Source organism: Pelophylax lessonae, assembly GCF_965119305.1.
Source record: "Pelophylax lessonae genome assembly, chromosome: 3".
In the NCBI taxonomy this organism is placed as follows: domain Eukaryota; kingdom Metazoa; phylum Chordata; class Amphibia; order Anura; family Ranidae; genus Pelophylax; species Pelophylax lessonae.
Window position 1 is genome coordinate 521,582,845 of NC_138770.1, and position 17,284 is coordinate 521,600,128.

General features: G+C 43.0%; 1 protein-coding gene across 2 annotated transcripts in view; it reads right to left on the minus strand.

Moving 5' to 3' along the window:
• Positions 1–17,284, minus strand: part of SYNE1 (spectrin repeat containing nuclear envelope protein 1) — a 645,053-nt gene that overhangs the window by 47,633 nt on the left and 580,136 nt on the right. For both annotated transcript variants that reach the window (XM_082249740.1, XM_082249741.1), the window contains 3 exons: positions 16,528–16,715; positions 13,300–13,450; positions 733–915 (listed from right to left, as the gene is read on the minus strand). In XM_082249740.1, the coding sequence (XP_082105866.1) occupies positions 733–915; positions 13,300–13,450; positions 16,528–16,715 (522 nt within the window). The remainder of the gene's footprint in view (positions 1–732; positions 916–13,299; positions 13,451–16,527; positions 16,716–17,284) is intronic.

Here is a 17,284-nt window from a genome sequence, read left to right on the forward strand (position 1 = left end):
AAAAAAATATTTAGTGTCTAACCAATTTTGTTTAAAATTCAGAGTGCAAAATACTGATGTTATACAGTAAACCCCCCTCCATTGCCGGGGGTTACGTTCCGGACCCAGCCGCGAAAAGTGAAAATCCGCAAAATAGAAAAACCCTATTAAAATGCATTGTAGGCATGTTTTTTTTTTTTACTGTCACTGTACGTGTAAAAGCATTTTAAGGTCTTTAAACACACTTTTAAAACAATAGAAACTCATTTAAACACATAAAAGATACTGAGAGACATAGCAAGAGCTATGGAAAACACAAAAATATTTCATTTTTAATGATTTATATAGTAAAATAAAATTACAAAAAAAAAACCGCAATATACCGGGACCGCAAAAACTGAACCACGATGGAGCGGGGGTTTACTGTACTTATGAAATTCTTTGATGATGATACACGTCCAAGCTGTATGCTTCCTAGCAGTTCAAAAATGTAATTCACAAGAGTAAAATAGGTGTATAATGTATGTTACATTAAAAAAGTGCATTTGATTCACATTGATTTGCAGCCCTGAGCTGAGTTTCACAGTAAACTACTAGGAAGCATGGAGCTTTGGCTGTCAGAATGGGACTCAGGTAAAGCAGGGGGGTCTGAAAACACCTCAGACTGTCAGCACTTTATAGCTGTTTTTTGCTTTCTTAAAGTGAGTCTCCTTGCCCTGTATTAACTCAAAGACAGCATTTAATAAAACAAACCTTGAGTCTCTTGAGAATAGACGTAACTCTCTTTTGCAGGTTATCCCACCGCTGGTTGCCTTCATGGACCATTTGCTTTAATTTACATGCTGAATCAGTGCGGTTCTCCCGAGCCAGGCGGCGATACTGTTTGTTTATGAGCTCCAGCTGAGTAAGGCTCTCATGAACTTGTCTTTGGAAAGCCTAAAATATAGATAAATTTAAATTGAATAGTGAGACACTAATATGCACGATATATCTTTTTCCCTATATTGTGAAAAAGATAGATGTGAGTGTTGGAACATTTTCGGGTATATGGAAGAAAATGATATGTGGCTTCTTTAACTCAGCATTAACAAACAAGAAAGAATAAGTGGGGGACAACCTTAGTGCTGCTTGGCACAGGAAAAGAAAGCATCAAATCCAAATTAAAGTCAAGGAAATAATATTGACCAAAGATAACATCTTGTTCTGTGGGACACTAAGGAGTTGGCCAAAGCAAATGTATTCTCTTTCCTGTCATAAAATACGCTTTGTTCCTATTAATAAATGCACTTCTTAACTGAAACATTTATTTGGTCTCAAAAATAAACTACATAATAAAATCTGGAGACAAGTTGCTCCATATTTGTATGAATTAAAGTCAAAGAAACAAAGGTTGTTGTAAGTCTAACCAAAATCGATTCTTATAGTTTCTTGAATACACGGTAATGCTATACGGTAGAGTGTTAGTGTTCTTTGTAAATCTTGTGGAGAATGGGGGTCAATGAATTGAGAAAATGTATGTTATTTAATTGATCTACTGAATAATCTGGTATTCATTGGTGATTGTGAGTTGTGGAATACTTTTGTTTGTTGTCTTTTAATTTTATGAGCCTCTCTCTCTGTTTATTTAAGAATCCCCCGTTTGCAGTGTGCTTGGAATCGATTTCCGTTTTTTGTATAGTAAGGGTAAATTGTGTAACAAGAGATAAAAGCTGGAGGTCCCTGCTGCTAAGCCATCCCCTTGATAAAGTCTGAAAGGACGAAACACGTCAGTCATGACTGAATGGCAACCAGAAGAGATGTTAAATATCGGGCCTCATAATAAACTCACAATAAACCTTGTGTTGCTTAACGTATAACCATAGGCAAAACTTTTTTATTATTTTGGATACAGCAGGTTACCCCGCTTTTAGATTTTTTTTTCGTTATCCGTATCCCACAGATTTCCATTCACTTCCTGTCCCATAGCCAAACAGGAAGTGAGAGGAAATCCCTGCAAATTAAGGGAATTCCTTAGGGAACCCCAGATCACCAGAACTAGTGTCCCCATAGCAAGATTTCCCCCCTATTACTTTTCTGGGGACAACTCAAAATTTGGGATTTTCTTTTACTTTCACTTTTAAGGATAATGGTAAACAGGACAAATAGAGAGGGTGAATCTGCTTAACAAGTGCATAGGCAGCAACAAAATCTGACAGATGTTCTAATCCCTCTCTGCTCTATCCAAAACTAAAAAAAAAAACGTTTTGGCTTTAGTTACACTTTAATAACTTGTTTGCCTACCATTTCTTTTACCTTTGTATGTGAATTACCCCTAGTTTAATAAAGCTTTTCGGCTTTATGGAATTATATTATTGGAGCGCATTTTGTTATTTAAGAGTGTTAATGAAGAAGTTTGTAAATAACAATGCTTGAAGTAATTAACACACTAGCTATAAGTTGGTGTATGGAGACAGGCATAGTGCCTATCTCTGTATGATGTCTAGCAGCATGGTTTCTTAGCCTCGTTCTCCTCTATCTACCTATCACTGGTTATTAGGGACACTGACAGCGTTACAGCTGACAGCCTCCTAGTGACACTGACAGTGGGCGAAGCCTGATGAGGAAACTGAGACACTACTTCTGGATGAAGTTCACTTTCTCCTTGTAACTGACAAGCAGTGGGTGGATTCTATAGCCAATAGCAGGCTTTCATTTGGCAGTGGTTCTGCCCTTTGCCTGCTGGCAATCATAAGGGGAGCGGACCTGATGGGGAACAAGTGTCATTGAATCCCAACCAGACTGGGCCCATACAGACCCAAAATCATTGGCTGATGTGCTATCTGTATGACAGCTGCAGTGAGGAGAGGGAACACAGTTGCACTGAGGATGGAGTATGGATATTCCCGGAACCAAAGCACCTCTGCACATGGTCCTTGCCCCAAATTGATGTAACTGTTTCTGGGAGGTACATGAATCTTTTGCCCGCACGGACATTTGTTGTGTAGAAGCTCAACAAAATTCTAAGAAATGGTGTATACACTCTTTATGAATTCCCTTTTTTGCGTTTTTTGTTTTTAGAATTACAGGATCTCCGGTAAACTGTTAGAGCTGGTACACCACAAAAACGCACTCCAGATCCGCTATAATTGCATTTCTGCATGCATTTTTAACACGTTTAGGACGTGCTCTGGTGCATTTCTGATGCATTTCAAGATGCATTCCAGATGCTTTTTTCCTGTTTTTTTTAACTGTACTGGGATCTTGTGGGTTTTTGATGCGCTTTTGATGTGTTCCAATGTATTTTGGTGCATTTTTGATGCATTCTACCATGTTCCAGTACAGTTCAGTGAAGGAAAAATGCAGCATGTTCTACTTTCTTTTCTGGAACTGGAGCGCCCTGGAACTGACCACACTGGTGTGAACTTTGCCATTACAAACCATTTAACCTACTTTCCATGTGTTTTTTGATGTAGGAAAAAAATGCACTGGACTGCATGTGGTGTGAACTGGCCCTAAATCTTTTCAAGAAATATTGGTTTCAATGACTGGGCCAATACATGTTTTAATTCTTAATGGCTTTATATCAGTATCTAATAAAAAGACATGTATTGACGTATCTATATTACATCCATGGGGACTTTGTGTGAAAACAAATTTGTACTCTTCATCTCAGCTGTTATTGCAGCATGGAGGAAGTATGAGAAACCAACAGGTGCATTTATAGAGGACAGCTGGGGACGGTACTGACAGCTGGGATGCAAAAATCTGCTGCATATTCAATGACTCATATCACAGACACCGATGGTCATTAGACAGTCACACGTATGTAAGTGTGCTTTCTTTTTTTTAGTTAGAGACTGTCACAACATTGTTCTGCTGTGGCTGGATCCAATCTCTGTTTTTCCAAATTATTAAAAACAAATGTAAGTCACAAATTTGTGTCATTGATACAATCTTTTTTCCATTCCACGTCTAATTATTCTGTATTTCTCACACTATTGCTAAAACAGAACTCTTCCTAAAGCTGTACACAGGCTTATTTGTTTGATATAGGACAAATATAGTATTGGTTGGATTTACCATTTATGTAAAACTAACATTTATTTCAACTACATGTTATTTAACTACAACTGTAAGCTAATTACACATTGCTTGATATTATTTTTGTGTGTGTGTTTTTTTTTTTTTTTATATTGGCTAATATCACAGCCAATAGAAAAATAAATAATTCCAGCCAATCACACAATCCATCATAATGGGTCAAATTTATGGGCATCAGAAGGTATAGCAGCTTTTTCACAGAGATTTTTAAAGCTGCTATCTGGGGATTGCTGGAAAGCTGTGATATTAGGGAGAGTGCATAAGCACTTTAGGTTAGCCAGCAAAGGGTATCTCCTAAACTTCACACATGTATAAGAACTCAGGCTCGGTCCGCATTGGTGCGATGGAAGACATTGCATGTGATTCGCATAGTCGCACAGCACTGCTGTGCAAATCACATGCGATGTCTGTGCTATGGGAATTCAGCCATGCAGACCCTTTTTTGGTCCGCACCAAATTCATGTCCGAATTGACAGTTCGCACTGCGATATGCAAACCGATCTGAGGGGTGTCATTAACTTTGTATTTACACTCCCAGCTGTTCGTATATGGCAGTGTGATCTGCCTGCAAGTCGGGTGTGATTGCGGAACCTGCAGTGGATTTGCAGGGTTCCCGCATCGCACCAATGTGAACTGAGCCTAAATGTGAGGAACCCACTGGTCCCTCATTTGATGCTAATCATTTTTACATCTTGCATCTGGCCAATCTTTCTTTATCAATTATTACGTATGGCCATCTCTTCCCTTGTAAGTCCCTGCACTGTTCTGCAGTACTCCTTTCCTCCTTGCTCTCACTGCCTCTCAGGGAGGACTCCTTCCATGTTTCTCCTATTGTCAGAATCCTCCCAGGCCAGCACCTGAGCCCCGGCTCGAGGCAGAGCATCCCCCCCCCCAGACTAGGGGGTTCACCTTAAGGGCCTCCGACAGTCCCCTCAGTACTCCATCACCTTCTCCCACCCAACTCTCTTGCTGGCATGACTCATTCATATTTAGGGGTTAATTAAGACCCCTGCCATTCCTACTGCTTGAGGATTGGCTAAGCTCCCCTAAGTATGCAGGACAACCCTCCTAGCCTCCATTCTCCAGAATGTTCTCCAGCTTTCCAGAACCAGGGGGAGGCACCAGAGAGCTGCCTGCATGAGTCATCCAGCCTTGAACTCCAGGAAACCCTGACCCAGATTTTATGTCTCAGGTAGCCCTGGGCCAAACTATGTTTTACCTGCTTTCACACTAGTAGCACACTAGAGATTGCTAAATTCTAATGAAAAAATAAATAAAATAAAACATTTAAAGCTTTACATTCACTTTAAGCCTTATTCACATTGACTGCGGCTTCGAAATTGTGCAACTTCATCTGAAATCACACAATTTCAAAGCTGCATGTCAGTGCGACTTTGGGTGCAACTTGGAAGACATCAGTGCGGCTTTATGCACAGATGTCTATGCAAGTCGCACCCAAAATTGCCAAAAGTAGTGCAGGAACTACTTTTTCAAATCTGTATGGCACCGCAAAGTCAGCGTTGCACCGATTTAAACAGTGCGATTGCCGGCAATAGAGTGCGACTTGTCATGAGATTTGACATGTCAAATTGCATGACAAGCCGCTCCAATGTGAACAAGGGCTAATCCTACAATTTTAAATAATACTTTATGTAATGAGACATGCAGGCACATTAGCAAAGCAAGGGAGGGCAAAGTGTAAAGAAAGATATGAAGGTGTGGTTTCCCATGCACATGAAGCGATTTACTTTACTTATGGATGTTTACTGAGATGGGACTTGGCATTTAGAACAATGGTGGCAGAAATTTTAGTGTGTCCCCAATGCCATTTGACTTGTGCTGGAAGATACAATTTAGTTAGTGTGTGGTAGGCCACATCATTCAATTCTAGAGAATGTGTGTTTGGTAGGGTTGAGCGGACACCTAGATGTCCGTGTTCGACGGGTTCGGCCGAACTTTAAAAAAAAGTCCGGGTCCGTGTCCCGGACTTTTACCGAACTTTTCCCGGACACCGAACCCCATTGAAGTCAATGGGGACCCGAACTTTAAGGCACTAAAATGGCTCTAAAACACCAAAGGAAAGGGCTAGAGTGCTGCAAATGGCAGCAAAACGTAATTAAGAGCATGGCAAGTGCTCTGCAAACAAATGTGGATAGGGAAATAACTTAAAACAACAAAAAAAAACAGAAAAATAAAACAATGTTCTTCTTCATCTCTGAAGGACGAGGCCCATATGGAGTAGGAGGGAGGTTGAGGTGGTGGTGGATGTGGCGGTGACATAGGCGTGCGCACAGGGTGTGCTGGGTGTGCCTGGGCACACCCTAATCACCTAGGGCACATAGCATTGCCAGTGAGGAGATGGGAAAGATCTCCCTGGGACCTGCTCTGCTCTATTTCTCCTTGCCTACAGGTACATGGCCCCGATACATTACTCTCCCTGCTGGCAAACACATGCATGTGTATTTCAACTTTGGGGTGCACACCTTAATGCAATAGGCTGCGCACACCTATGGGCGGTGTAGGTGGAAGCGGCGGTGGAGGAGGACCAGGGCCGGATTAACAGCATCATGGGCTTGGTGCTGAGGATTTTGAAGGGCCTTAAGGGCCGTGCCTTGCCATGCACCCAGAGGAGGAAGGGTGCAGCCATGCATGCCTAATTCAACATGGGATGCTGTCTCTGAAGCCCATAAACACATCCATGCATCGCCAACTGTCCCTCCTTGTCCGGCCTTCACGCTGTGTGGGGAGGTTCTGAGGGTGCTGCCTGGGGAAGCGAGCATAGAAGCCAGACTTCTGTGTTTACAAGTGACAGAAGAGCGGTAACAGTGAATATGGCCAACCCGGGGCCTATATAAAAGGTAGGGGCCTGGAGCTGCAGCTCCAATAGCCCCTACATTAATCTGGCCCTGAGGAGGAGGACGAGGTAGCCAACACTGCTTCTTTTCAAAAATTTTAAATGAGGGTACACCCCAAAAGAGTGAGAAAGAGCAAAAATGGAACAATGGGTGGGTAAGGTCGGTATCCATTGCTATTCTGCATAAGGTACGGAAAAGTCCCGTGGGATCCATGCCTGGTTCATTTTAATGAACGTGAGCTTGTCCACATTGTCTCTGGACAGGCGGCTGCGCTTGTCTGTTATAACGCCCCCAGCCGTGCTAAATACCCGTTCAGATAATACACTGGCTGCAGGGCACGCCAGCACCTCCAAGGCGTAAAGGGCAAGCTCAGGCCATGTGCCCAATTTGGAGACCCAGAAGTTGAAGGGGGCAGACCCGTCATTCACTACATGTAGGCGTGTGCACACATACTGCTCCACCATGTTGGTAAAATGCTGCCTCCTGCTAAGACGTTCCATCTGAGCTGCTGGTGCTGCTGTTTGTTGTGGCGTGCTGACAAAGCTTTTCCACATTTCGGCCATGCTAACCCTGCCTTCTGAGGTGCTGGCGGTGCCCTGGTTGCGTTGGCGACCTCCTCCTCCTCCTCCTCTGCCTTGTGCTTCCACTGTGGCCCCGCTGTCAGATGGGAATGCCAGCAGCATGGCGTCTACCAGCGTGCGCTTGTACTCGCGCATCTTGCGATCGCGCTCCAGTGAGTGAATTAAGGACGGTACGTTGTCCTTGTAACGGGGATCCAGCAGCGTGGCCACCCAGTAATCAGCACAAGTTAGAATGTGGGCAACTCGGCGGTCGTTGTGGAGACACTGCAGCATGTAATCGCTCATGTGTGCCAGGCTGCCCAGAGGCAACGAAAGGCTGTCCTCTGTGGGAGGTGTATCGTCCGTGTCCTCTGTATCCCCCCAGCCACGCACCAGTGATGGCCATGAGCTGGCCTGGGTGCCACCCTGCTGTGAACATGGTTCCATCTCCTCCTCCAGCTCCTCCTCCTCCTCATCCTCCTCATCCTCCAGAACTGTGCCCCTGCTGGACAATTGCGTCCCTGGCGTTTGCGTGTGCAGGAACCCACCCTCGGAGCCCCTTGCGAATGACTGCCCTGAAAGCCTTGGAAATGTTACCTCTTCATCCTCCTCCTCCTCCTCATCCTGTGCCACATCCTCTTCCATCATCGCCCGAATTGTTTTTTCAAGGAGGCATAGAAGTGGGATAGTTAAGCTGAGAACGGCGTCATTGCCACTGGCCATGTTGGTGGAGTACTCAAAACAGCGCAACAAGGCACACAGGTCTCGCATGGAGGCCCAGTTAAATTAAATAGCGGAATAGAAAATATGATCCAAAAAAAGTGTATGTATATCACACGTACACAACCACACTGGGCCCCAATTACTATTGTTTGTACCCCTAAAAGGCTAGATGAGGAGTAGGGGGAGTATGGAACAGGCAGCACCCTCAAACCTTCAGAAGTATGAGATGAACCCCAACAACTTGGAAAGGTGGATCTCTCTCACACGTACCAACACAGACTATCCCCCAATTTAACTGATCCCCAAAGGTTTTTGATTAAATAGCGGAATAGAAAATATGATCCAAAAAAAGTGTATGTATATCACACGTACACAACCACACTAGGCCCCAATTACTATTGTTTGTACCCCTAAAAGGCTAGATGAGGAGTAGGGGGGGTATGGAACAGGCAGCACCCTCAAACCTTCAGAAGTATGAGATGAACCCCAACAACTTGGAAAGGTGGATCTCTCTCACACGTACCAACACAGACTATCCCCCAATTTAACTGATCCCCAAAGGTTTTTGATTAAATAGCGGAATAGAAAATATGATCCAAAAAAAGTGTATGTATATCACACGTACACAACCACACTAGGCCCCAATTACTATTGTTTGTACCCCTAAAAGGCTAGATGAGGAGTAGGGGGGGTATGGAACAGGCAGCACCCTCAAATCTTCAGAAGTATGAGATGAACCCCAAAAACTTGGAAAGGTGGATCTCTCTCACACGTACCAACACAGACTATCCCCCAATTTAACTGATCCCCAAAGGTTTTTGATTAAATAGCGGAATAGAAAATATGATCCAAAAAAAGTGTATGTATATCACACGTACACAACCACACTAGGCCCCAATTACTATTGTTTGTACCCCTAAAAGGCTAGATGAGGAGTAGGGGGGGTATGGAACAGGCAGCACCCTCAAACCTTCAGAAGTATGAGATGAACCCCAACAACTTGGAAAGGTGGATCTCTCTCACACGTACCAACACAGACTATCCCCCAATTTAACTGATCCCCAAAGGTTTTTGATTAAATAGCGGAATAGAAAATATGATCCAAAAAAAGTGTATGTATATCACACGTACACAACCACACTAGGCCCCAATTACTATTGTTTGTACCCCTAAAAGGCTAGGAGTAGGGGGAGTATGGAACAGGCAGCACCCTCAAACCTTCAGAAGTATGAGATGAACCCCAACAACTTGGAAAGGTGGATCTCTCTCACACGTACCAACACAGACTATCCCCCAATTTAACTGATCCCCAAAGGTTTTTGATTAAATAGCGGAATAGAAAATATGATCCAAAAAAAGTGTATGTATATCACACGTACACAACCACACTAGGCCCCAATTACTATTGTTTGTACCCCTAAAAGGCTAGATGAGGAGTAGGGGGGGTATGGAACAGGCAGCACCCTCAAATCTTCAGAAGTATGAGATGAACCCCAAAAACTTGGAAAGGTGGATCTCTCTCACACGTACCAACACAGACTATCCCCCAATTTAACTGATCCCCAAAGGTTTTTGATTAAATAGCGGAATAGAAAATATGATCCAAAAAAAGTGTATGTATATCACACGTACACAACCACACTAGGCCCCAATTACTATTGTTTGTACCCCTAAAAGGCTAGATGAGGAGTAGGGGGGGTATGGAACAGGCAGCACCCTCAAACCTTCAGAAGTATGAGATGAACCCCAAAAACTTGGAAAGGTGGATCTCTCTCACACGTACCAACACAGACTATCCCCCAATTTAACTGATCCCCAAAGGTTTTTGATTAAATAGCGGAATAGAAAATATGATCCAAAAAAAGTGTATGTATATCACACGTACACAACCACACTAGGCCCCAATTACTATTGTTTGTACCCCTAAAAGGCTAGATGAGGAGTAGGGGGGGTATGGAACAGGCAGCACCCTCAAACCTTCAGAAGTATGAGATGAACCCCAACAACTTGGAAAGGTGGATCTCTCTCACACGTACCAACACAGACTATCCCCCAATTTAACTGATCCCCAAAGGTTTTTGATTAAATAGCGGAATAGAAAATATGATCCAAAAAAAGTGTATGTATATCACACGTACACAACCACACTAGGCCCCAATTACTATTGTTTGTACCCCTAAAAGGCTAGGAGTAGGGGGAGTATGGAACAGGCAGCACCCTCAAACCTTCAGAAGTATGAGATGAACCCCAACAACTTGGAAAGGTGGATCTCTCTCACACGTACCAACACAGACTATCCCCCAATTTAACTGATCCCCAAAGGTTTTTGATTAAATAGCGGAATAGAAAATATGATCCAAAAAAAGTGTATGTATATCACACGTACACAACCACACTAGGCCCCAATTACTATTGTTTGTACCCCTAAAAGGCTAGATGAGGAGTAGGGGGAGTATGGAACAGGCAGCACCCTCAAATCTTCAGAAGTATGAGATTGTGTTCACTGTACCCCACAAAGATTGAGTTCACTGCACCCCACAATGATTGTGTTCACTGCACCCCACAAAGATTGTGTTCACTGCACCTCACAAAGATTGTGTTCACTGTACCCCCCAAAGATTGTGTTCACTGCACCCCACAAAGATTCTGTTCACTGTACCCCACAAAGATTGTGTTCACTGCACCCTAAAAGGATGTTGTTCACTGCACCCCACAAAGATTGTGTTCACTGCACCCTAAAAGGATGTTGTTCACTGCACCCCAAAAAGATTGTGTTCACTGTACCCCCCCAAAGATTGTGTTCACTGCACCCCACAAAGATTGTGTTCACTGCACCCCAAAAAGATTGTGTTCACTGTACCCCCCAAAGATTGTGTTCACTGCACCCCAAAAAGATTGTGTTCACTGTACCCCCCAAAGATTGTGTTCACTGCACCCCACAAAGATTCTGTTCACTGTACCCCACAAAGATTGTGTTCACTGCACCCCAAAAAGATTGTGTTCACTGTACCCCCCCAAAGATTGTGTTCACTGCACCCCACAAAGATTCTGTTCACTGCACCCCACAAAGGATTTTGTTCACTGCACCCCAAAAAGATTGTGTTCACTGCACCCCAAAAAGGATTTTGATCACTGCACCCCAAAAAGGATGTTGTTCACTGCACCCCAAAAATGATTTTGTTCACTCCACCCCAAAAAGATTGTGTTCACTGCACCCCACAAAGATTGTGTTCACTGCACCCCAAAAAGATTGTGTTCACTGTACCCCCCAAAGATTGTGTTCACTGCACCCCACAAAGATTCTGTTCACTGTACCCCACAAAGATTGTGTTCACTGCACCCCAAAAAGATTGTGTTCACTGCACCCCAAAAAGGATGTTGTTCACTGCACCCCAAAAAGGATGTTGTTCACTCCACCCCAAAAAGATTGTGTTCACTGCACCCCACAAAGATTGTGTTCACTGCACCCCAAAAAGATTGTGTTCACTGCACCCCAAAAATGATTTTGTTCACTGCACCCCAAAAAGGATTTTGTTCACTGCACCCCAAAAAGGATGTTGTTCACTCCACCCCAAAAAGATTGTGTTCACTGCACCCCAAAAAGATTGTGTTCACTGCACCCCACAAAGGATTTTGTTCACTGCACCCCAAAAAGATTGTGTTCACTGCACCCCAAAAAGGATGTTGTTCACTGCACCCCAAAAAGGATTTTGTTCACTGCACCCCAAAAAGATTGTGTTCACTGCACCCCACAAAGGATTTTGTTCACTGCACCCCACAAAGATTGTGTTCACTGCACACCAAAAAGGATTGTGTTCACTGCACCCCAAAAAGATTTTGTTCACTGCACCCCAAAAAGATTGTGTTCACTGCAGCCCAAAAAGATTGTGTTCACTGCAGCCCAAAAAGATTGTGTTCACTGCACCCCACAAAGGATTTTGTTCACTGCACCCCACAAAGATTGTGTTCACTGCACACCAAAAAGGATTGTGTTCACTGCACCCCAAAAAGATTTTGTTCACTGCACCCCAAAAAGATTGTGTTCACTGCAGCCCAAAAAGATTGTGTTCACTGCAGCCCAAAAAGATTGTGTTCACTGCAGCCCAAAAAGATTGTGTTCACTGCAGCCCAAAAAGATTGTGTTCACTGCAGCTCACACACAGAAAAATGGATGTGGATCACTGACACCTGCCTATCTCCAATCCCACACCACACAGCAATATCGATTGTAGTTTGTAGAACACAGTTTCCCTAAAATTCAGCAGACTCTGTCCCTAACAGGATTGAGAAGAGATCGTAGATCAGGATTGAGTGCAGACCCCACCCCCCACACAGCAATATCGATTGTAGTTTGTAGAAGACACTGACCCTATAATTCAGCAGACTCTATCCCTAAAATGCCTACAACTCGCCCTGCCTAAACACTCCGATCTGTCCCTCAATTCTATCCGGACACAAATGTTTTTTTCCTGCCTATCTTTCCCTAATCAGCAGCCAGCACATTGATGTGTGCTCTGTCCCTTAGCTAAGCAGCAGAATGACGCTGCTGCGGCGGCTGCCTCGAACTTATAAAGACTTGGTCACATGCTTCAGACGGCCAATCACAGCTACTAAGACATTTGCAGGCATGGCTGGGATGGCTTAAGGCACACCAGTTAAACGATTGTTGATTGGCTGTTGAAAGCCCGCCATGAAAAGAGCGCCAAAGCATGCAAAACCCGGAAATAAAACGACCGAACACGGATTTTTACCCGAACATACAGTAAAGTGTCCGTGTCCGTGTTCGGGTAAAAAAAATCCAATTATTCGGTACGAACACGAATAATACAGTCCGTGTTCGCTCAACACTAGTGTTTGGTCAAAATTATTTGTGCAGTTTACATTATTTTGCAATAGAAAAAAAAGTATGAAAATTAAAGTTAATTTCCAGAATCATGATGGTCAAAATCATGGTGAAAAATCAAGAACTCCCCACAAAAATAACATAGAATATATTCAGTTGGCATGGATGGGTTTTTATCTGAATCATAATTTTCTAATTACTGTATTTTTTACTCAAACACAAGCATCCTATATCATAGTGAAATACATTTTTAAATAACCTCAAATTTTTTCAGTTCTTCCTTTGCCACTGTATAAAGCACACCAGAAGAACTGGGGAGGGCAGCTGTCCGTTCCGAAATTTTCAGCCAATCTTCAAAGCGAGAAAAGTCCTCCAGGAATTTCTGCCAAAGTCGCCATGTCTCTTCGATCCTAGAAGTAGAGGCATAAACCTTTTATTATGACACATTGCTTAATTTGTACTAGAGGCCAATACCTGGTCATTGCCTGGTGATAACTGGTCTCTGCTACTGAATGATTTACAAGCAACAGCTGTGGCATTAAGGAAAAAAAAAAAAAAAACTGTGGCGGCTAGCCAGGTCATGACATTTAAACTTGATCGATGTGCAACTGCTTCTGCTGGATCAAACCAGTTGCTTTCTAGTTGAACCTCTGCAGTAAGGACTGAACAAAGGAACATTGTAAACATGCTGGAGCTGGTAGAACATGCTGAATGAATGAGACAGGTATAAATGCATGTTCCCAAACCAGGACACAAGTATAGTAATGAATAAAGTGACAGCTGGCTTACCTTGGAGCCGTATTAATTGTGCAGCAACACAACCAGAAATTCAGACTAGCTGGAAGCAGCTGAGGTCACCCAGTGGGGGGGATTTACTAAAACTGGAGAGTGCGAAACCTGTTTCAGCTCTGCATTGAAACCAATCAGCTTCCAGGTTTTATTGTCAAAGCTTAATTGAACAAGCTGAAGTTAGAAGCTGATTGGCCACCATACATAGATGCACCAGATTTTGCACTGTCCAGTTTAAGGGCCCTTTCACAAGGGCATCCCACCTAGCGGAGTCCACTTTGCTCAGCGGACGATCATCAATCTGCAGATCCCTGCTGAGCAGGCGGATGACAGGTCCTTCTCCACTCACTGTGCTGAGACGGACCTGATATGGCACTTTTCCACTGCAAGTACCGGCTCGTACCGGGTCGGCTCTACTCGGCCCTGCTTGGCCCGGTATGCTTTTCCACTGCTGGTACCGCATGGTATAGTGTCGGAACGGTTCGGTACGGTACGGTATAGGCTTGCTTTTCCACTAAAGTAGTACTAAGTTAAGTGGGTGGGATAACGACGGGGTGGGTGGGATTCTCTGACCAATCAGTGGCTAGTAGTGACTGCATGCAAAGGATTGTGGGATATGGTACCAGTTTGGTACCTGTTGGAACCACAATCGAGTAGGTACTGTTTTTTCAGAGCCGTACCGTACCGTTCGGTTCCATGCAGTGGAAAAGCAAACCTATACCGTACCGTAACGAACCGTTCCGACCCTATACCATGTGGTACCAGCAGTGGAAAAGCACAAAAGCATGCCGAACCGGTACGGTTCCATGCAGTGGAAAAGCGCCATTAGAGTCCTGCTCTCCTCTATGGGGAGATCAGATGAAAACGGACCACCTGTCCGTTTTCATCCGATCCCATCAGATCCGATCCACCAGACAGATGGAAAATAGGATTACCATCCGTCTAGATTTTACTAACAGGATCAAATCGGTTAGCAGAAGGTGTCAGCGGACATGTCACCGCTGACATCCATTGACCCAAAAGGGTGAATATAGCGTCTGATCAGGTCCTCCTGAAAAACTGACAGGCGGACCTGATCGGAAAGCCCATGTGAAAGGGGCCTTAGCCCCTTTCTACCACCACATTTAGCAAACCATAAAATGGCATCTATGTCCCACCTTGGGCACTTAAAGATAGATTAGAGCTAAGCAGCACATTTTGCACAGAAGCCTTGCTGTGGCAGTGTAGCTTCACATATATCTACAAATATACTTTATTTAAATATATTTGCAAATGCATAAAACCAAAACCTCTATTTTTAATCTAAATGTTAGAATCAATTAGGTAGTCTAGCTGAATCGAGTACTAGGGATTTTTATACTGCCTGTCAAAGCATATGCATCTTTCCTTTGCTAGTTATAAATAGATTGGGGGTGTCTAACATTTTTTTGGTTCAGGCCTTGTTCACATAGGCGGTGAGGCCCATATACCGTGAACTGGCCAATCATTGCAGCATGTCTAAACTCCAGATGCTGCATGCCAGCAGTCTAATGAAATCTATTAGGAAGCAGAAGCTGCATGGACACAGTCACTCATCCTAATATGTGGCCCCGAACCAAGTCAGTGTTTATTCTGGAGCCTTTCACCCATAGGCTTGTCACATTAAATGGGAGCACAGAAAGTTTAGGATTTGCACCACAGCAGTACGGCTCCACATATAGTAACAAATGTGTGTAGCAAAAAACTCTGTGAGAAGCAATTTAGTTTGTTTTTTCTTTTGTGCTAGCTAATTAGGCCGAGCTCTGGAAGATGTATTGTTCAGTGTACCTTCCTACCCATGTGTACCTTTCCTTTAAATAGTTACAGTATGAAGTTTGATCTGAGCGGCTGACATGTTTACCCATTTTTTACCCATTTTTACCTTTGGCCTACATTTGGCTCAGCATTCACCCGAATTAATAAGCTTTATGTCTAGATACAGCTAAATTCCCAATCTCAACCCTATACAAGTTTTTTCATACCTATTATTATTATAGATATTGCAGATTTTCATTTTAAGTTTTGGGGTGGTGGCTTGTAAAAGTTCTATATTGGAGCATATTCATTATGATCTGCTACCCATTTATGTTGTAAACTACATTTTAGTGTTCACTGCTTGGTGAAGAATATGCTTTAAGAAACCTTTCAGCCAAAATCTTTTCTCTAGTTTTATGCAGTGTGTGAGTAATAGAACCTCTGCCAGGTTTAATCATTGCCTGTCCCTCATTAATGAGATTTACCCCCACCATTTGTTTGCCACGGTGAGCAAATATTATCACCAGAATGAATAGTGATGAAAAATGAAAAAAAAATTTAGTGACACCAATCAAACTTGGAATTCTCCATATCTGTTGGGGGTTACCTGTTGACTTCCTATCAAGTCTCTGAAAAAAATTCCTGACCAGGGCACAGGCAGCAAAAACAAAAAAAAAAAAAACATTACAGAGGATCCTTCCTAACCTTCAATGCTGTTTTATTTTAAAAAAATAAAAATAGGGTGATAAAAATACATTTTGGCTAGCGTTCTATTACAACCCGGGATATCACAATTTTTTCTTCTTCTTTGATTTCTGTAACTAATGGTCTGAGCAACTGCTTAGTATTTTGGTAAAGAAAAGGAGCATATTTGTGTTTAAATCACACCGTGTTTTGCCCTGGACCCAAAAGGTTAAAAACTTACTTGAGTCTCCTCTCCATAGACATGGCACAGATGTTCCTCCACCTGCGGTCTAGACTGCGGGTGGCCTGCTGAATGGAATCACATTCGCTGTCATTGGCACAAGCATCGCAGTCATGCAGAAGTACTTCGCAGAGATTTAGAACCGATGCAACTCCGGTACTGTGCTTCTCTATGTCTCTCTGAAGTTCCTGAAATAAATGCCTCAAAATGACACAGTGCCACATAGCACATTTTTTATTCTTCCAATACATGTAAAATAGGATTTTTATTTAGTACTGAAGCTGTTCATATCAAGATATATACACACACTATACTAGACTGTAAACTTGATGCAGTTTTATTGAAGTTTACAGACTGTAAGCAAAGATTAGATACAATTAGGTTGATGTTCTAAAGGCAAATAGGCTGTTCTTTTGACCAGGGAATGTTCCCTTAGGTTAGGGAATTGGTTGAAGGTCTGCTGATTCTTATCATCCAATCATGTGCAACCAAAATCCCTTCCTTCCTTCCTTCCAAATTGTATTTCCTTGCATTTGAATGGGTTTTCTTTGCAAATTAAATTGTCACCACAATCACTAAGCTAAGGGAAAATTCCCTTGAAAAGTGAATAGTCTATTGGCCTTTGGTAAACCAACCCCAATGTATCAAATTATTATATACTATTGTGTAAGGCTTAATTTAGATGCAGAAACAACCTAAAAATGCAGTTGAACTGCATTTTTGCTAATAGGCAGTGAATGGTGGTGTTTACATGCCG